This window comes from Ochotona princeps, chromosome 17, assembly GCF_030435755.1.
Source record: "Ochotona princeps isolate mOchPri1 chromosome 17, mOchPri1.hap1, whole genome shotgun sequence".
In the NCBI taxonomy this organism is placed as follows: Eukaryota; Metazoa; Chordata; class Mammalia; order Lagomorpha; family Ochotonidae; genus Ochotona; species Ochotona princeps.
Genome location: NC_080848.1, coordinates 12,411,369 through 12,432,293, shown reverse-complemented (window position 1 = coordinate 12,432,293; position 20,925 = coordinate 12,411,369). Strand labels below are relative to the sequence as shown.

General features: G+C 56.7%; 1 protein-coding gene across 1 annotated transcript in view; it reads left to right on the top strand.

Annotated features, from left to right (window-relative positions):
- The window catches only part of MRC2 (mannose receptor C type 2), a 44,067-nt gene that overhangs the window by 12,259 nt on the left and 10,883 nt on the right, over positions 1–20,925 (top strand). Inside the window, 12 exon segments of the mRNA XM_058676202.1 lie at positions 12,547–12,786; positions 12,789–12,862; positions 12,864–12,948; positions 13,358–13,531; positions 13,661–13,825; positions 13,960–14,073; positions 14,516–14,659; positions 17,226–17,414; positions 17,513–17,667; positions 19,019–19,126; positions 20,187–20,302; positions 20,655–20,803. Coding sequence (XP_058532185.1) covers positions 12,547–12,786; positions 12,789–12,862; positions 12,864–12,948; positions 13,358–13,531; positions 13,661–13,825; positions 13,960–14,073; positions 14,516–14,659; positions 17,226–17,414; positions 17,513–17,667; positions 19,019–19,126; positions 20,187–20,302; positions 20,655–20,803 — 1,713 coding nt within the window.

The window sequence follows — 20,925 nt, the reverse complement described above, 5'->3', positions numbered from 1 at the left end:
GAGGTCTGCCACGTGACTGGCCAGCTCCCTGCCATGCCCTGCCAGGCCAAAGGGGTGGGCTGCGAGGGGAGGATGCCCCTCCTTCCAGCTGTGCTGTGTATGACCTAAAGTTCCCTTTACCCTTGCAGAACCAGAAGGTAGTGGGTGGGTGGGGATCTGCCCTGACTCCCAGAAGCCCCCACCTTGCCCTGACACACCCTCCCTCTCTTTTCCTTGAGTCTTGGAAGGGTCTAGATGACTTCAAGGGTTCCGGGACCCATGGGAATTGGGCAAGGAGGCAAGGGACACAATCCACATCTGCACCGTGGGTTTATTTTTGTTTAATTCTTCTGGAGAGCAGCTTGCACACTCAAGGCCTTGGCCTTATTTCTTCTTTTCATTTCTTCTTCTCCGAATTCGCAGGCTGTCTGCTGGGAGGCAGCACCACCCCAAGCCAGGCACACCTCTTGCTTAAACAAAAGGCACTTCCCCAAATTTTCAGACAGACCCTGGGATTACATGGTAATGCAGGCAGCAGGGGATGGTATGCCCCCATCCCACGTCGCTATGTTAGGGCTCCAGTCCCAGTCCCTGGTCACGTCTGCCCTGGGAGGCAGCAGAGGTGGCTCAGGTGGCCCAGTCTCTGCTTCCGCCTGGCTCAGCGCACATTTAAGGAGTGAAGATGGAAGATATTCTGTTTCACTCATCGTCTTTCTTTCCACCTTTCAAATCCATTTTCTAATGACATAAAAAGATAATGTGCACTCCCAGAGCTCGGCTGGCTGCCGTGGGACTACCCTCACAGGGTCTAGGCAGGACCCCTTGACCTGGCGTTGAAGCTGGCAGGTATCGGGGAGATCCTAAAGTTTCTGAGCCAAAAAGATCCCGATTTCACTTGTCTTAGTTATTTTTTTCAAAAGTATTTATTTGAAAGGCAGGTGACTGAGCGAGAAGGAGAAACAGAGGTCTTCCATCTTCCATTTCACTCCCCAAATGTATTAGCAGGGATTGGATAGGAGTGGAGTAGCCAGGGCTCAAAGTAGGGCCCAGAAGACAGGATGCCAGCATTCCTGGTGGCAGCTTAACCCACTGTGCCCAACACCAGCCTCACATTGTGTGCTTTCTGCTGAGCATCTGTGATTGCATGCGCCCTTGTTTCCCAGCCTCAGTTACCCCCTTTCTTCATGAACTCAGTGAATTCATGTTATTGTTGGTGAGAATGCACAAGGGGGTGGCCAGTGCAGGAGACGCTTGGGCAGTTCCTTATTGAGCTACCTGCACCCTTCCAGCTAACCCAGGCATTGTGTCCTTGGCATTTTTGCCAGCGAGTTGAAAATGTAGGTGTACACCAGCAACTGTGCCCAAGCACAGCAGCCACACGTTGAAGCCACGAGGACAGCCTGCCGTGGGCAGACAGACGGAATCACTGAGGCACATCCAGGCATTACAAAGACACGGGCTGTGAAGCACAAGATGTGGAGAACCTTCTAAGTGTTTTTAAATGAAAGACCTATTTATTTGAAAAGCAAAGTTGCAGGGAGAGAGCTTCCATTTCAAATTCACTCCCTAAATAGCCACAAAAGCTGGGGCCATGCCAGGCTGAAGCCAGGAACTCTATCTGGGTCTCCCACATGGCTGCAGGGGCCAGGCACTTTGCTGCTTCCTCAGCAAGGAGGTGAATCAGAAGTGGAGCAGCCAGGACTCTTACGGGATGCTGGCATCACACGCGGAAGCTTAGCGCACTACACCACAACGTTGGCTCCTTTAAAGAATGCCACACTTTGCTGTGAGAACCAAACCAGTCCTCTTGAATATTACTGTCCAAAAATCAGGGGGGGATGGGCAGCTCAGGATGAACTGCCTGGTGACTGCGTAGGCCCACGTCTGGAAGGGCTGCAGCCTGCCTACACACATGGTGGTTTGCAGGGCAGCGAAACACAACTCCCCCCCCTCACTCCCGCCACCTCTCGCCCCAGCAATTGACATTTCTTTTATGAGGTTTGAAATAGGTATATCCCTTTGGCCATTCCTCATTTAATTTTTATTTATGATTTGTTTGAATAAGATTTATTTATTTGAAAGAGGGACATAAAGAGAGGGAGAGCTGGAGTCTTCCATCCACTGGGTTCACTTCCCACATGACTGTAGCGTGTGGACCAGGCTGATGCCAGGAACTCCATCTGCAGGGTCTCCCGCGGGGCTGCAGGGCCTCCCGCGGGGCTGCAGGGTCTCCCACGCGGCTGCAGGGCCTCCCACGTGGCTGCAGGGTCTCCCTTGCGGCTGCAGGGTCTCCCTTGCGGCTGCAGGGTCCAAGCACACAGGCCATGATCCACTGCTTGGAAGGCAGACGGAGACTTCTTCCACCTGCTTGTTCACTCTCCCGCCGCAGCCGGGGTTGAGACTAGACCAAAGCCAGGCACTGAAAACTCAGCCTGGGTCTGTCCTGTGAGTCAGAGACCCAAATACTTGAGCCATCACCCACTGCAGGGTGCTGCTGAGCTGGAAGCTGGAATGAGACAAAGCCAGGCTGTCAGATCCGGACGCTGACATCTCAGGCATGACACAAGTCCCAGACCGTAGCCATTGGTCATAGAGACCAGGGCACACAAGGACATTGAAACACCCAGCAAAGCAGCAGTGGGAGCGTGATAATACGCGTATGTGTCCCCCACACTCCAGGGGGTGTGTACTTGCAAGGGGGGAGGCTGTGGCAGGTTGCTGAGCCCACAGCCCTTTCAGGCCCAGGACTGGCACATCAGCTTCCCTCGGCTGCCAGAACGGCTGCAGATCCATGGTTTGGATCATATCTCACAGTTTCTTGAGTGTCAAATGTTGGTTCATTTTGGTTCTACACACGTGGACTTGAACATGGGCGTTCCTTTTTAACTCCCGTGCTCCCCTCATTCCTCATTACCGGGTCATCAAGGCACTGAAGCTCCGCGCTTTAACTTTGGTTTCCGGGCTGTCCAGCGGAGAGAACTCTATCTCCTGCTAGGGGCTGCTGCTTCCACGATCAGGAACGCTTTGGGGGTACTCAGTGCTTGTTCCCTAGCAGGTGCTGGGATGCAGTCACCAGGATGCTAACTGTGCTGGGCCAAGGACAGTGGGACCTGGCCTGCCCTCGACGAGCCAACGTACCCAGTGGTGGAAAGGCCTTCCTTCTTGCTTGTTCTTTAAAGATTATTCCAGGGCAACTGACTTGAATATATTGTAAACCTTCATTTCCCCAAACTACTACACTGATTCCCTACATATTTCTGTTTGTGTATATGGGTATTTTTCTTTTTTCTTATTTAGAAGACTATTACACTCTGTCAATGTGGAGAAAAAAAAAACCTGGAAATTCCAGAAAGCACACCCCCTCCAAACTTTATTGGCTTGTGTTGTCTGTAGCCAGCAGGGAGGGAGCTTGGAATATACTAGCATTATGCTACTCGTCCCCACCCCCACACACCTCCCCCACACACCCCCTCTGCAGCCGCAGGGTCCCCACCCCCCAACCCCCCTGGGCGGCTCCTAAGAACTGAGTGGTTCATCTTGTACCAGGCAGGTGCGGAGCACCCAGACTAGCAAGGCATGGCTAAGAGGCCATGGAGTCGCTGACGTGGTGCTGGCTACGAGGCGAGCCATGGCCGCCACTGGCCTGAACGTCCCCACCCACGCGCGCTCGCGGTCCCCGTCCCGAATTTGGCCCTGGCGCTCCGGTCAGCGAGGTTGGCTGGGTGCTGGTCTGAAAGCCACATCCTGCCACGACCGCCCCGACCCGAGGTTGTGAAAGTTGCCCCCAAGGGGAAGGAAACCGCTTTGGGGCGGTTTATTTTGGCCCTGAACGCGCAGACGGCGCCGGGGGCTGCGGCCACGTGGACCCGCTGTTGGCCGAGCGAGGCCTTGGCGGGGGGCGGCGGTGAAGAGGGGCGCCCGGTGCGGGATGGACAGGCCTAGAGGCAGAGGGAAAAGGCCCCGGGCGGAGGGCGGACGGCCATGGGGGCGTCACCGCAGAGGGGCCAAGGGCGGCCTCCGGGAGGGGCGCGCGGCGGGGCTGCGGTGAAGAGGTGGGAGAGGGGGGCTGGGCGCCCCTCACCCTGAGCGCGGGGTGACGGAGGCAGGGGCCGAGCTGTGCTCGCCTCTGGGATGCCCCGGCAAGGGAGCCGGCACAGGGGACCCCGCGGGGCTCGGATGGAGGGGGCGGCTCCCCCTCCATCGTGCCGGATGGAGCCTGGGAAAGGACGAGCTGGAGTGCTGTGGTGCTTTGGTGTGGGAGGACAAAAGCCAGCAGGGGAGGAGATCAAACGCCATTAAAGCGCCAGGGGGAAGCCGCGGCGGGCGGGCAGGATCTGTGTTCCCAGAGAACCCCGGGGCCAGCCCCCATCCAGCCCACTCCACCTGGCTGGGCGTGGGAAGAGGCGGGCCGTCCGGAATCCACTGGGATTCCCACCCCCATCCTCACCCCAGTCCTGCACACCCCCTCTGCCTGCATTTCGTAGGTAAGAGTGACGATCCCACCTCTCGCTCCATCCCCTGACAGAGTTTGCCTAACTTCTTGTCAGGTCACAGGACAACCGGTTGTGCAGCGCCTAGCGTTTAGGCCGACAAGAGGGCGTGTGGAGACGCTTGGGAGTCCGGTGCAGCAGCCACGTGGCGTGGGGCTGTGTGTTTGTGCGCCTTGGGCCCACGCACGGAACGGGATGCAGGCTGCTGGGAGAATAGAGGGGAGCCCCAGGACGGCAAGGATGCCCCCGCAGCGCCCTAGACCCAGACTGAGTGCGCACAGCAAGGGGGTGATGCAGGGCGGGGTCCCGCGTCCCCTCCAGCTAGCCCCCTCCGCAGGGCGGCCTGGCAGCTTCTGCTGACTCAGGGACATTTCCAGGCCTGGCCTCAGGGCCGACCGCCTCATTGAAAACAGCTGCTGCTCCTGGCGGGCGGCCCCGTGGGCGGCCCCTGGCTCTCGCCGGGATGACCCCTCGCCCTTGCCTGGGAGGGGGCCCTCAGCGGCTGGAGGCCACAGTGCCATGGGCGCAGGGTCCTGTGTTTTCAGCTGGCTCCCAGTACCCGGCTCCGCGGGAGCTACACCAGGTCCGTGCTGTCTGCCTTCCTCCTGCCCCCACCCCCACTCTGCCCTGCAGTTCCCCAGCGTGGTGCACCCTCTTGTCCTCTCCTCTGTTGGGGAATGGTCGGCCATGCCTCTCACTTAGCAAATAATTGCTGCTAGTCACTGAGTGCGAGGCCCCGGGCTGGAGCTAACTTCTCCCCTGCCCTTCCTCCAGCAGGGGTGTCTTCGCTTGTCATGGAGACAGCCATCCTCCCTGAGGTCAGACATCTGGCTGCTGCTTTGGCTGGGCCAGGTCAGGGGAAGCTGCGCAGACAGCTGAGGCTCAGTCTAGAGAGAAAGCTGCCATGAGGCCTCTGCGTGACCCCAGGGGCAGGCGGGAAGGGCAAGGAAGCCGTGGGGGAGGAAGAGCTGGGCAGCCAGGCAGGTCCAGCTGCTGTAAAGTTCCGTTACCTCTGTACACCGGTGTGGGCTTCCCAGGGACTGCCCTGGGTGTCCAAGGGCCAAGAAGTTAGGGCCAGACAGCACAAAGTCCTGCTGATTTGGGCGATGTTGGAGTCCCCACCTGCCAGCCATGAGGATGCGTTAGACCCAACTGCTAACTTCTTCCCTGGCGGTTCCTGGGGAACGGCACGCAGGCAGAGGCCATGTCTGCTTCATCATTCTGAATTTCCCTCTGGTCCTTAGAAGATGAGGCTGCGGATCTGTCATCAGCTTAGGGAGATAGCCTGAAGGATGATGATGGGGCACAGCCTCCCCACACCTGCTCTGAGGTGGCACAAGGGTGGGGCAGGGCAGGGCAGGGCAGGGCAGGTCTGGCAGGCCAGGGCATCCCCTCTCTGCCCCCCTCCAGCTTAGGAACCTCCTGAGCAGCAGGAAGGAGGTTGGGCTGTGGTTGGGGACTGTGACAAAGCCTCTGGTCCTAGATCCCAGGCTGTGTACTGAGCTTGGGTTCTTTTGGTTCCAAGGGACAGGAACCAAGGACAGCAAGCCCTGGGCCTGCCCCCGCTCCTGGCTCTCGGCCTGCGTCTAGTCACTGCCTTCTCAGTAGAGAAATGCAGCCAATGGCCAATGTGGAATTAGCCAGAGCCCAGCATAGCCTTGGCTTCTGAAGGCATTGAGGGCGAGTTATCTGTTCTTTGTGGAAAGAACCCACTAATCCACTCCCCAAATGCCCAGGCCTGGCCAGGGCCTAAAAAGCAGGGCACTCAATCTGGGTTACTCATGTGGGTGTCAGGTATCCACCACGAGAAGGACTATCACTGATTCGCAGAGGGCAGACACCAAAATCAGGGGCACAGCTGGGACTCAAATCCAGGCGCTGGACACAGGATGCACCTGCCTGAACCGCGAGGGCAAACACCCGCCCCCTGTAGAGATTGGTTGAATGAATGAATGAATGAGCCACTCCTAGCCAGGTCTCAGTGCACAGCTGTCTGCCCAGTGCCATTTGTTCATTTATTCACTCAGCTCCTGTGTATTGAGCCAGCCCTTGAATGTATGACCCTGCGAGGCACCGGATGGTTGTTGACTTAACACAGAAGGTTGCCCTTGTGCCTGGGAAGGATGATGCTAAGGTGCCATAGGGGATCCTGCACCCCCTCAGGCAGGTGCTTGTACTCCCTGCACCTACACACACGGGCCCAGGCATGTGGAGCAAGGCTTACAGATTGGGGGCGGTCCCACTCAGCTCAGGGTGTGAGATGCGCAGGTCTCTTGCAGAGCCCTCCTCCGCTGCCAGGTCCCTGTCTCTACCCTTGCGTCCTCTACAACCCCTGACCCCATCTTCTAGGGGATGTGGGGGGTTCCCTGGGCCTATTGGGTTTTCAGGGCTTGTTGGACCTCAGGTGGTGTCATGTGCCAACCCACTGTGCTCCGAGTGCAGGAAGCAACCTGGGTAGCCAAGGAGGCCGCTGGGACTTTCCCTGCGGCCCCATTGGCACTGCCTAGAACAAGCAGGTGCTTCAGGAAGACAGGTGGACTTGAACCCAACGCTTAGACTGCCCTATTTGGGGTTCCAGGGGAGGAACCATGGGCCACAGGGACATCCCTTGCTCTTGTCCCCTTTCTGGCTTCAGTTTCCTCCTGTGTCTGGTGTGAGCAGATGGACCTGACGCTGGGAGAGGCGCCTCAGCGGACCCCTGCCTCTCCTGAACGCTTGCGCCTCCTGTGGCGGGCGGCCTAAAGCTGGTTTAGCACATGCATGGTTTTTCTGGTTGGAGAGGAGGTGCCTCTGTCCTCCTGACCATGTAGCTTCGCCATGAGGTCTGGGAAAGCAGCTATGAAAACAAGCGCCATGCTCTCCCTTTTCACATCCCTGCCCCTTCCCTGCCCACTGCTGACACCCACCCATCTGTGCTGGTGTAAGAGTTCTGAGGGTCACAGACCCAGGGCTTAAAGGCAAGTCCTGGTGCCAGCTCCTGGCTTCTGGGGGAGGCCTGTCCAGGCTGCCGTAACAGATCCTGCAGACGGCACTTTTAAACAACACAGGCTATTTCTCATGGTTTGGGAGACTAGGGTGATCAGGATGGAGGTGCCAGTAGACTCCATGCCTGGTGAGGGCTCCTGCCCATCGTCTGTCCCCCTGGTGACCACCTGTCCTCCCTCTAGCCCCACCCCCCACCCTTAGATGGATGTTGGAGGAGAGAAAACACCAAGTGCATTGCAGGGAGGAAGAAGCAGGTTTTGGGCAGGGCAGGTGTAGGGGATGCCATCGTGGTGGCCCTAGTGGACCTGTTGCCCTGCCCAAGTATTGCCAGCAAAGGGAAGGACAGGGTCGTAGTAGCCCTCTCACCAAGATGTTCTGAACACTCGGTGTCAAGGCTGCAGACCCTGCAAGGTAAGAAAGTTGAGCCAGCAAATGAGACGGTGCAGAAAGCTAGGCTGGTTGGCGGTGCCCATTGTCTAGGCTCGAGCTTCATTCATTCATGTGGTATTTCTTCAGCGGCACCACGTGCTAGGCAGAGTTGTAGGTCCTGGGGTGACCAGGCATGCAGATCCAGGAGGTGTTGGAAGCTTGTGAACAAGATGGGAGACAGAGACAAGAAGAAACTGTGCGTGCCTGAGTTCTGCTCCGGACAGGGCAGGTGACTTGTGTGGATCCAACCCTGGCCCAGGTTGCCTGCAGAGTATGGGTGAAACACAAGCTCTGGTCGTCTAAGAACAATTCAAGCCAACAGGGTCACTTTGCTGCTTCGGGTGGTAGTTTTCCCAAGATTTTTGTGCTGGGAGCTTATTGTACCCTGTGATGTGACAGTGACACCTTTAAGAGGCAGGACCGAGTGGGCAGGGCGGTCCTTGGATCACTGGCCTCATGCCTGATCCTGGGCTTCCTCTCACCACTGCTGTCTGCCCCGGGGTGACACCACTGAAGGGAGCCTGTGCTGTGTTGTTTGGACTTGCAGCCTTCCAAACTGTGAGCTCAGGAAGACTGTTTTATTTGTAAAATTAGCCTGTCCTTATAGTTAGAAAAGCAAACAGACATGGAAGGGGGGGGGGAAAAAATCCTTGAAAGCAAAAGGAAAAACTAAGCGAGTGGCACATTGAACCAGTGTTTCTGCCCCAGTACAGCATCGGATCGGGTCCAGGAGCTGAAACAGGAAAGTGGCAGCTTTATGGGTCTAAGGAAGCAGAGCTCCAAGTTCAGGGTCACCCAAAAGAACCAAAATCAAGAGGGAACATCCTAGAAAGGAAGGAGCCATTACACTCCCTTCTGTAGATCCCCACAAATTCCTCGGCCACTCCTGTGCCTGTGTGAGGTGAGGCTGTGGACAGCCCAGCAGGCAGCAGCAGTTGGCTGTTGAGGAAGCAGATCTTGAAACTCCCACCCCACCCAAAGAGGCCTGGTCACCCATGGTTTTCTTTGGAAACCCCAGAAGGCCCTCACCTTATGATTAAATCCAGAGCCCAGTGCCATACCCCCAAACTAAAGGCTTGAGCAAGCCACACCCTAGCATGGCTTCAAGCCAAGCCTGAACCACCAGTAACTGGACCTCCCTGCCAGGAAGCTCAACATTCTTTATAGAAAGATAAAATATTCAGCTTCCTTTGGATGTCTCATTCACAGTGTCCAGCTTGCAAAAAGAAGGTCCACACTTCTTAGGGCATTGTGGACAATGTCCAGTATTTAATAAAAATTGCTAGATACTTGCAGATTTCCTATAGGCATCCGGAAACAAATCTCTTTTCTTTATAAAATTAACCTGCTTCAGGTGTTTCAGTATAGTAAAAAAAAAATAAGCTTATTATACAGGGAAAAAACTCACATTTCCATATTTCCTGTGGACAGCAGAGAAAAGCAGTCCTATTCAAGAGAAAAAATACTCCGTAGACACAGACTTATAAATAACCCAGATATCTTTTTAGAATTGGTTAACAAATGCTATGAAGAGAGTTATAAGCATGCAATAGGATAAGGAGGAACTTCTCCAGGGAGGCTATCCAAAGATGTGAATTTAATATGAAGTTACAGGAAATAATGAAGAAGTTCTGAGGCAGGAGGGGAAGAGCGGGGCGGGCAGAGTGGCTGGGGCAAGGATGAATGAATTCAGCCTGTTGACCGCACTAGGCCCTGCCCAACCATGGAGCTCACAGAGGACAGGTTGCATTACATTTGAAGGGTGGTGAGCCACTTTTGAAGGAATCTGAGCAGGATGGAGATGTAGCTGACTTCGTTGTTTATTTTCCTGACTTGGAGTGAAGCTGCTGCGCCGAGTGTTTCAGAGCCAGTTGCATTTCGTGAGTCTGGCTCTCTGAGCACATCTTTTTCTCACTTTCTATTGCATTTCTGACTATTGAGCACATCTTTTTCTCACTTTCTATTGCATTTCTGACTATTCATGTACATGCTGCAAACTCTGTTTACATTAGCAAAGTAGTTGTTTGCATCTGGTAAGCAGCAGATATGGGACATCTTCAAAGCGTTCATGAAGGGGGCCAACACATTGGTAAGCCTCCACCCTGTTGTGCCAGCATCCCGTATGGGCACCTGTTCGTGACCCTGCTGTTCCACTTTTCATCCAGCTCCCTGCTTGTGGCCTGGGAAAGCAGTCGAGGACGGCCCAAGACCTTGGGACCCTGCACCCACATGGAAGACCTGGAGGAACCTCCTGGCTCCTGGCTTTGGATCGACTCAGCTCTGGCCATTGGGGTCACTTGGAAAGTGAACCAGATGGACGATCTTTTTGTCTCTCCTCTCTCTCTATCTGACTCTCCAATAAAAACAAGTAAATCTTGAAAAAAAAAAAAAACCTAAAACCTAAAGCAGTTATGGGGGGAGGAGTGAGTGGTTGCCAATAGCGGCAGGGGTGATGTTTTGGGGAAATGTTCTAGAAAAAAAGAGAGTGAGGAACCAGTGAAGCTGAGAGATAAGGCTGAATGAGACAGCATTGTCTCCAGGCTGGAGAACAGTGGCTGGAAACTGTGCTACCTGCCAGACACTGGGAGTGAGACAGGCCTGGTGCGTGATGTGGGCACCCTCGCCGGTCCTGCAAAATTTCCAGGAAAGTACAGAGGATCCCCTAATCCTTGGGGTGGATGCCTTTCAAGACCCCCAGAAGATCCCTGAAACTATGAATAGAACCAAACCCCATATATACTTTTTTAAAAAAGATTTATTTATTTTTATTACAAAGTCAGATACACAGAGAGGAGGAGAGACAGAGGGGAAGATCTTCTGTCCGATGTTTCACTCCCCAAGTGAGGGCAACGGCCGGTGCTGTGCCATTCCGAAGCCAGGAAACAGGAACCTCTTCCGGGTCTCCCACACGGGTACAGGGACCCAAAGCATTGGGCTGTCCTCGACTGCTTTCCCAGGCCACAAGCAGGGAGCTGGATGGGAAGTGGATCTGCCGGGATTAGAACCGGCGCCCATATGGGATCCCGGCGCGTTCAAAGCGAGGACTTTAGCCGCTAAGCCACGCCGCTGGGCCCCATATATACTTTTTTTTCTCTAAACATATGTGTGTTACATAAGCATGTGTGTGTATCTGGGTGTATATATATAAACATATACATATATACATACAAGGGTATTTCAAAAAGTTTATGAGAAATGACAGTAACAGATAAGCTGTGGGGTGGGCATTGTGGCAGGTTCCGTGACACTGCTGCCCCTATTGGAGTACCTAGGATGTGGTCCTGGCTGCCCTCCCCATTTGGCTACCTGCTAATGAGCTTGGGAGCCGGCATATAGTGGTCCAAGAACTTGGTTTCCTGCCACTCGGGTGGGGGGCTTGGCCGGGGCTTCTGGCTGCTGGCTTTAGCCTGATTCAGCCCTGGATATTGCTGGTATTTGGATCAACAACCAGTTAATGGAAGATCTCTCTGTCTGCCTCTTTCTCTATCATTTTACCTTTCAAAGAAAAAGTTTATTTTGCTAGAAAAAATGTTTAAACTGTGTTTTTTGTTTATTTTTGGTTTTTTAAATAGATTCCATGTGATTTGTGGATACATTTTTTTTTAAAGTTTTTTATTGGAAAGGCAGATATACAGAGAGAAGGAGATACAGAAAGACCCATCCACTGGTTCACGCCCCAAGTGGCTACAACAGCTGGAGCTGAGCCAACCTGAAGCCAGGAGCCACCAGTTTCTTGTTGGTCTCCCACACAGGTGCAGGGTCCCAAGGCTTTGGGCTGTCCTCAACTGCTTTCCCAGGCCACAAGCAGGGAGCTGGATGGGAAATGGAGCAGCCGGGACACAAATCTGTATTCATATGGGATCCTGGCGAGTGCAAAGCAAGGACTTTGGCCACTAGGCTGCCACACCAGGGCCCTTGTGAACTTTCTAAAAGTTTGTCTTTATTTTCACTTGAGAGAGACAGAGAGACAATGTTTCAGTCTACTGGTTCACTCACCAAATGCCCGGAACAACTGAGCTAACACCAGGAGCCCGATGTGGATTTGTCTCCCATATGGGTGGCAGAAGCTCACCTACTGGGGTCACCTCCTGCTGCCTCCCAGGGTGCATGTGAACAGGGAGCCAGGATCGAGGGCAGAGCTGGGACTTGAACCTAAGCCCTGTGCTATGACTTGTAGCTGTCAGGCCATGTCTCCATTGTCACCTGTGAGGTTTGCGAAGACTTCTCGTTGACTGACAAAGTTCAGTTTATAAGTTACTTGCAGAGATGAGCAACAGGTGTGACAAGAGAGGCATTTTAGCGTCCGGAACTGTCACAGGGCTTACTTAAAACGCATGACTGGTTTATTCCTGAATTTTCCACCTAACCTTTGGAAACTGCAGATGAGCAAGGACTGCTGTATACGGCCCTCAGCTCCCCGTGCGGACAGTGGAGGTGGGATGGAGGGCCAAGTCCTGCCTCCAGAGGTCCGCCTGGGCTAGGGCAGAGGCCAGCCATGGCTTCCTCTGGGCCCTGGGTCCCTCATTCCCACCTCAGAGTCCATGGTGAACAGCCTGTGATTGAACGCACTGGGCATATGGTTGGGATCTGGAGGCCTCGCTGGTCACCTTGGGCCAGCCAGGGGAGCCCCTGGGGTGACTTTCTGTTCCACCTTCCCTTCCAGAACCAGACGTCTTCCTCATCTTCAGTCACGGCCTGCAGGGCTGCCTAGAGGCCCTGGGTGCGCAGGTCCAAATCACCCCAGCATGCAATGCCAGCCTTCCTGCCCAGCGCTGGAAGTGGGTCTCCCGAAACCGGCTCTTCAACCTGGGGACCACTCAGTGCCTGGGCACGGGCTGGCCAGGCACCAACACCACAGCCTCCCTGGGCATGTATGAGTGTGACCGGGAAGCCCTGAATCTCCGCTGGCACTGTCGAACGTTGGGCGACCAGCTGTCCCTGCTCCTAGGGGGCCGTCCCAGCAATGCGTCCAAGGCTGGTTCCCGTGAGCGTGGGGACCAGACGCGTAGTGGCCAGTGGCGCATCTATGACACGGACGAGGATCTCTGTGCCCGGCCCTACTACGGTGAGGGGCTGCTGACAGACTCGGAGAGGGCATCCCCAATGTCTAGCGGCAGCACCACCCCAGCTCCCTTCCCGGAAGTCACCTGAGTTCTGAGATGAAGATGTGGCTGGGGGTGGGAGCTTCTGGGCTCGGTGACAGCAGGGATTGGTGGCACTTGGCTTTCTCCTTCAGTTGGACTTTGGGCAGGCACTCGGCGGCGGCGGCGGGTGGGTGCTTTCTCAGCCCTGTAGGATGTACAGGGAAACTTGTCCCAACTTCCTGGGCTGACCTCACAGGGAGAGAGCCTGAAAGCCATTTTCTGCAGACCCCAGCTCATGCCACCTGTGCCTGCTAGAGGGGTTTTCCCAGGGTCCGAAGGGTGGGCGAGGCTTAGGGTCTGGACTATGAGGGCATGGCCCCTCCCTTGCAGAGGTCTACACCATCCAGGGGAACTCCCACGGGAAGCCATGCACCATCCCCTTCAAATACGACAGCCAGTGGTTCCATGGCTGCACCAGCACGGGCCGCGAGGACGGGCACCTGTGGTGTGCCACCACCCAGGACTACGGCAAGGACGAGCGCTGGGGCTTCTGCCCCATCAAGAGTGAGCACCGGGCTGGAGGGGGCGGCAGGCAGGTGGATGGCATGCCCCCCAGGGACACTACCTCCGTCCTGGTGTGGGCCCTGCAAAGACAGCTAGTGAAGAACAGGTATATGGTTGCCATGGTGACAGGTAACGACTGCGAGACCTTCTGGGACAAGGACCAGCTGACTGACAGCTGTTACCAGTTTAACTTCCAGTCCACGCTGTCGTGGCGGGAGGCCTGGGCCAGCTGTGAGCAGCAAGGGGCGGATCTGCTGAGCATCACGGAGATCCATGAGCAGACCTACATCAACGGTGAGCTGGGCTGCCGCTGAGGACCGGACCTGGGCAGGGTGGACTGAGAGGGCGGGGTGTCAGGTTGCTGGCGGTGGGGAGCTGGGAGGCAGAGGCTGGCAACCTCCCCCTTTCCTGCCCCCTGCTGCTGCCAGGGTTCCTGACTGGGTACAGCTCCACGCTGTGGATTGGCCTCAATGACCTGGACACCAGTGGCGGCTGGCAGTGGTCAGACAACTCACCCCTCAAGTACCTCAACTGGGAGAGCGGTGAGGCGCTGGTTTGGGGCTCAGAGGAGGTTAGGAGACCCCCACCCCCTCCTGCCACCAGGCATGTGGGCTCCTGTTGACTCCTGCACCCTGCTCTGGGAGAGCAGGTGGAAAAGCACAGCTTTCTACCCATCTTGGCCTGAGCACCCCAGCCCCGTCCCTGTAGTGCTTTGGGGTGAACTTGCAACCAATGTGTCTCTCCCAGGCTCAGGGCCTGAACCAGATTAAAACTGCTGCTGTCCGTGGGAGCGGTGCCCAACATACCTAGAGGCTGAGCCAGGGAACTGGGGGCTGGTACTGGGGGAGGACAGGGTCCCTGTGGGCCCAGGTCAGGAAGCAGTGAAATCTGGCAGCTGTGGAACAGAGTGAAGCAGAAGGCAGCAAGGGGGTCCAAGGAGAGGCTTCTAGGCTGTGGTGTAAACTTGTCTTCCCTGACCCATAGATCAGCCCGACAACCCCAGCGAGGAGAACTGTGGAGTGATCCGCACCGAGTCCTCCGGCGGCTGGCAGAACCGTGACTGCAGCATGGCACTGCCCTACGTGTGCAAGAAAAAGCCCAATGCCACATCCGAGCCCAACCTGCCAGGTGAGCTCTCCACAGGGCCACGTGCCTAACTGCCAGGTGATTCCCCTACTAGGTGCACAACCACCAGGTGATCCTCCCCTACTAGGTGCCCAACCTGCCAGGTGAGCCCCCTGCCTCCGCCAGGTGAGCTGGGGCCTGGGCTGCAGGGTGAGGGGCATCAGGGCCCTAGCCACAGCTGGTCCAACCTCTCTACTCGCTGCCAGCACAGCCCAGAATGAGTCTGCTCCTCCCTGTTATGTCATTGTTCAGCCAGAGTCTGAGCAAACCAGACTGTGTCACAGTGGAGGCCAGGGTCGGCAGGTTGTAGACTCCACAGCACCCCAAGTTCAGGCTGTGCTATATGGTCCACATGAGAGGCCTGGAGAAGCGGCCTACACTGTGAGCGTTAGTGAGGGTTTACAGAAACCATCACTTACGTTATACTTGCGTCATGAGTCAACTAGAGATGATTTAAACTCTGCAGGAGGATGTGTGTGGCTTAGGTGCAAGTACCGCACATTTGCCCTAAAGGCCTGGAGCATCAGTGTGTGGGCCATTGGTGCCCACAGTGGTTCCTGTAAGCAGTTGCCCTGGGGCCACCAAGCTGTTACAGTTCTCAGAATATAGTTGGGGAGCATTGTGGAGGAGTGTCAAACATCCTTGTCCTGCACTGGCTCCTGCCCGTGCAGACCCCGGGGTGGGCTTGCTTATGTCCTTACTGAATGGGTTCCTCCTGCCCAGGCCAGGGAGACCTGGATTGAATTCCCAGCTCCCGGCTTTGGCCTGGATTCCTAGCCTTGACTGAACTGGCAGATGGGAGCACCTTCTCCCTGGCTCTGATATGGTTAATAGGAAACATCGTACTGCCAGGCTCCACCCTGATGAGAGCTTGCACTGAAGAGGATTCCCGGATGATTCATGCCCAGGTCCCAGATGAGACACAGCAGCTTGCGAGCACAGCCCTGAGAGCTCAGAGGAGCAGGTTCCAGCCAGTCCCTCCGGGGTCTTGGCTGCTGCCCAGAGTTTGGGTGGGGCAGGTGAGGGCTGTGGGGAACCGCTGCAAACATGAGGGTTTAGGATTCCCCTGCAGGAGTCTGGGGCGAGGGGCAGGACCAGCCCTGGCTGCTGTGTGACCCTGGGCAGGCAGTGGAGTGTCTGAGATGCCACCTTTTAGCTGAGGGTGACCCCGTTGCCCATGCACGGTGAGTGTCAAACCAAGGAGCACCTGACAGGGGGTGACCAGGGCTGTGCATCATGGTAGGCTTGGGAGCGGGGCGGGGGGGGCGCAATAGCAGGAGTCCAGGTCACTGTAGGGATGAGAAAGAAGGGATTTTTTCCAAGGAAAATGTTGCAAACTCCAGCCAATAAAGAGCAGAACTTCTGCTCCTGACAAAGATGATCTTGCAAAATCTAAAATAAGAAAAGAAAGATGATCTGTGGCCACGGCTCTCTCCCCCTGGCTAAGGGGGTAGTGCAGTCCCTGTCTGGGACCTCCCCCACCTCCAGCTCAAGGGAGTTGGAGGCAAGCACCCGACCCCCAGTCTTCCCCAAGGTCAGGCTGGGTGCCTGGCCCATCTGTGGCCTCTCTTCAAGACCACTGGCCCCTCCCTAATGTCCCTGTGCAGCTGCCTTGCTCCACGCCCACATCTCTGCAGGAAGTGTCCTGGGCCACAAGCTCCCACGCATCAAGAGCCTGCCTGCTCCCTTCCCGAGTCCTTAGCACCTCAAATCCAGTCTGTCTGTTGGTCAACAAGTGATGATTGGCAGGTCCTAAACCAAGGACCGAACAGCCCATTCCCTTTGGCAGGCCTCTGGGAGGGGCTGCAGCTGGAGCCCAGAGCACAGCTGGAGAGGAGCGGATCCCAGAATCCCAGCGTGGGGAGAGGCTTGGAGCGGGCTCACGCTTGCCTGCTCAGCCAGGCAGAGTCCTGCCTGAGCCTGGCACTATGGCTGGTTTGGCCAAATCTTGTTTTCTCCTGCCAAGACCCAACTGAGGGCTTCAGCCCAAGGAAATGGGCACAAGGGAGGGCCGGGATTGGGTCAGTTTCTTAGCCCTGGGGTGGGCAGTGGAGCCAGATCAGGAATCCCAGGCCTTCTGCAGGGACTCGCCACCCTGCGGGGTTCCCACAGTGCCCCCCCCCCCAACCTCAGCCTTTGATCCCACTGGGCCCTGTGAATGGTTCAACGTGCTGGTTCCCCACTCCCTCATCTACCTCTGTCCAGACCAGCACAGAGTTGCCCGGCAATGCATGCTGCTTGGTGGAATAATGGTGGCTCCAGTTCCAATGCAAGGAGGCAGAGAGCTACACTTTGAATCTCTTAGCTGAAAGTCCCTTTCCAGAGGCAGAGGTTGAGACATACCCTGATGGCTGGTCCCAGTTCCCCACCCATTTCCTTCTGGGCGCAGCCACACTGATCAGCCTCCCTGAGCCTCCTGCTGCCCTGCAGAGTTTTAACCCTTTCAGTTGTCCCGGCAGGAGGACAGATCTGGGACGGGGTGGGGGTGCTGGTGACAGGCGACCCTGCGGGTGCTGACACCCAGACTGGGTGGCAGAGTCTCTGAGCGGCAGTGTGTGGGTCTCTGCAGACAGGTGGGCCAACGTGAAGGTGGAATGCGAACCGAGTTGGCAGCCCTTCCAGGGCCACTGCTATCGCCTGCAGGCCGAAAAGCGCAGCTGGCAGGAGTCCAAGAAGGCGTGTGTGCGGGCCGGCGGCGACCTGCTCAGCATCCACAGCATGGCCGAGCTGGAGTTTGTCACCAAGCAGATCAAGCAAGGCGAGGCACCGCCCTTCCTCACCTTGGGGGCTGCCCCTCCCCCTGCTCTGTGGGTGGCCCAGGCTGACACGTCGCCTTTCCTCCGGCTGCACCCCCAGAGGTGGAGGAGCTGTGGATCGGTCTCAATGACCTGAAGCTGCAGATGAATTTTGAGTGGTCCGACGGGAGCCTCGTGAGCTTCACCCACTGGCACCCCTTTGAGCCCAACAACTTCCGGGACAGCCTGGAGGACTGTGTCACCATCTGGGGGCCGGTGAGATCCCCTCTCCCTGTTGCTCCAGCTGAAGGAGACCCTGCCAGATGCACCCGCCTGTAACCGCTCCCAGCTCCCCCATCGTTTGCTTGGCCATCCCCCTCCTGCCCGCTGATCTCTTCCACGTGGGGTGACTGCCAAGGTTTGAATCCCACCTGCACCCCGCCCCCAACTAGCTGAGTCACCTTGGCAAGTTACCATGGCAGGAAGATTAAAGGAGGCTGCTTGCCTGGCCCTCCCCTGGCCACCTGCCAGCTGCTCTTGCCCACCGGCAGGTGGCATCTGAGCCCGCATCATGGGAGATGCTGCGGCAGCAGCCTCTGCCGGCCTGCCCGGTCCAGGCTCCTGTTCCCCCCACACAGCATGGGGCTGTGACTATTGGCTGCAGTTTCACTGCAGGTGCAGGGTAGGCAGGTGAAGGATTGGCTGCAGGGCTGCAAGTGGAGATAAGAGGGTCAAAGCCACAGGACAGGGGCAAGTGGGACAGGCTGCCGTCGGATGCTGTGAATCCCTCCAGGACTGTGGTGTTAGAGCTGTTTGCTTTATGAGATGCCACATTCGATTTTTTTTTTTAAAAAAAGAGTTCTTTATTTTTGTTGGAAAGGCAGATTTACAGAGAACGAGGGACAGAAAGATCTTCCATCCGCTCGTTTGCTCTCCAAATGGCCACAATGGCTGGAGCTTCTGGGTCTCCCATGTGAATGCAGGGTCCCAAGGCTTTGACCGTCCTCCACTGCTTTCCCAGGCCACAAGCAGGGAGCTGGATGGAAGTGCAGCAGCCGGGACATGAACCAGTACCCATATGAGATGGCAGTACTTGCAAGGGGAAGATTAGCCAATTGAGCTATTGTGCCAGGCCCACCATTTAAGAATTAAAAACCAATTCTTCACCAAGTGTCCGTCACATGGCTGGCATTTGAGGTGGACTTGAGGGGCAGGCCGTGCTACCTGGGCCAGGGTATTTCGGCAGGGACCTTTAGAGCTGAAATTTGGGACTTGGCACCCCAGTCTGCCCCAGCACGGCTCCATAGGTGCCCAATGGACAACCATGAAAACCCCAGCTGTAACAGTCATAGCAAGTTTGTTTATGAAATGATGTGTCAGTGATCTGAAAGAAGGAATTTCCTCCCGTAGACAGTGCCTGCTGGAGTACCAAGGTATTTGGTTGGTGCTCCAGGGACCATTAGAGAACCAATCCGCCCTCCCCACCCTGTAGCCTGTGACATGAGAAGCCAGGACTCCAGCATGTCAGCGTCAGGGCCAAGGGCAAGGCGGGCAGGTCTGGAAGCCAGGCTGAGAGCTAGGGCATGGGGGATGGAGGCTGAAACCCTCCCTGGCGCTGTGACCCCAGGAAGGCCGCTGGAATGACAGTCCCTGTAACCAGTCCTTGCCGTCCATCTGCAAGAAGGCAGGCCAGCTGAGCCAGGGCACCGCCGATGAGGACCACGGCTGCCGCAAGGTGAGGGCCCTGGCTGGGACCAGCTGGCCGGGCTTCCAGGGCGGGTGGTGGCTGGATCGTGCAGCAGGCCCTCCCAGCAAGCCCTGAACACTCCTCTTGATGGGCATCCATTTCCAGAGGCAGTGGAGAGACAGGGAGGTGGGTGGCCCATTGCTGTGGCCTGGGAGGCGTGGCTGTGGACCCCCCCCCCCCAAGCCTTGTCTCCCCCTGTGGCTTCGCTGGCCCTTACGAGGCTGAGGTGTGATGTGCGATGCTGTACAGTGCGGTGTGGTAAGGTGATGTACTCTGTGTGTATGTGTCTGTCTGTTTGCTCCCGCGGGACCACACCTTCCCCTCCTGCTCCTGGCCCCTTTGGGCTTCGTGATTGAGGGGGGCGGCACTTAAGGAATGAAAAGTGAATGAGCGAGTGAGGCAGTGAGGGTGGGAACATGGGTGGGCAACAGCCCATTTCCTGTGCCCTCCAGGCTGCCCCAGCCCGCAGCCCTCTAAGTGGTGTGGCTGCTCCTTAAAGGACACTTTGTGGCCTCCTGCCTCCTCCCATGAGCTCCACACTGCCGGCCTGGTTGCTCCCTGCCTTCCTTTGGCTCAAGCCCCAGATCACATCTTCCCCCACCCACAGCCCAGATCCCGGAGCAGGAAACCCCAACAGGCCTGAGGGAGGAGGCAGCTGCCCATGGCTAGGGCGGGGGCACAGTGGGGTCTCCATCCTGGCCTGCGGGAGGTGGAGGCGGGCGGTGGGCCCAGCTTTTCCCACCATCCTGGGGCGCACCTAGACTCCTCTGCACCTGGGCATCTCTGCATAGCTTTTCGGCACTGTGTTTCTGGCTCATGGGAAGGCTCCCATGGTGTCCTGAGCCACCTTCTAAGCCAGACCATGCACCCTGGTCTGACAGCTGTGGGTTGACAACAGAGGGGAGAGAGCATGTGCCAAGCATGGACAGTCCCCCATGTCCTGCACACACCCCTTCCCTAGGTATGGCACCTGTCACCCCCAGACTGGTGAGCGAGGTGAGGAGTCATCTCCCTCACACAAACCCTTCTATCCACTGTCTTGAGCCAGGGCTGGACCTGGCACAGCCCCTCCTGCTACTGGCTGGGAGAGGACCAGGTGACCTACAGCGAGGCCCGGCGCCTGTGTACTGAACACGGCTCCCAGCTGGTCACCATCACCAACAGGTACCGCCCTGAGTGTCCTTCGCCCCAGCCTGGCCTCTCAGGGTCGTGCCCTGTCATGACATCCCCAGTACGTCCCCTGGGGCCTCAACAGGCTTGCAGATCTGGTAAAGTCTCATCCCCAAACGACTTTTAACATCTTTAGCAACTGAAGGTTAGATGGCATGAAGGACAAGCCTTGGCAAGATGAGATTTTCTTTGGGCAGTAGGCAGAGGGAGCTGGGTTGCCCCAGGGCCAGCTACAGGACTGTTAGGGGTCTCCACTTTGCCCAGGCCCAGCTCCCAAGCTCTCACAGTACGGTGTTGGGGTGAGGGGTGAGCTCCCCACCTTGATCAGCCCATCTCTCTCTGGAAGGTTCGAGCAGGCCTTCATCAGCAGCCTCATCTACAGCTGGGAAGGCGAGTACTTCTGGACGGCTCTGCAGGACCTTAACAGCACCGGCTCCTTCTGCTGGCTCAGTGGGGATGAGGTCATGTATACTCACTGGAACCGGGACCAGCCTGGTGAGTCCCTCCTCGTGGCACCGGGGTGGCCCCTTGTCTCCACTGGCCTTGGTGCTGCCGGGCACCTGCAGTGCTCTGGCTCTACTGGAGGCCCAGGGTCTGACTGCCCAGCTCTGACCCTG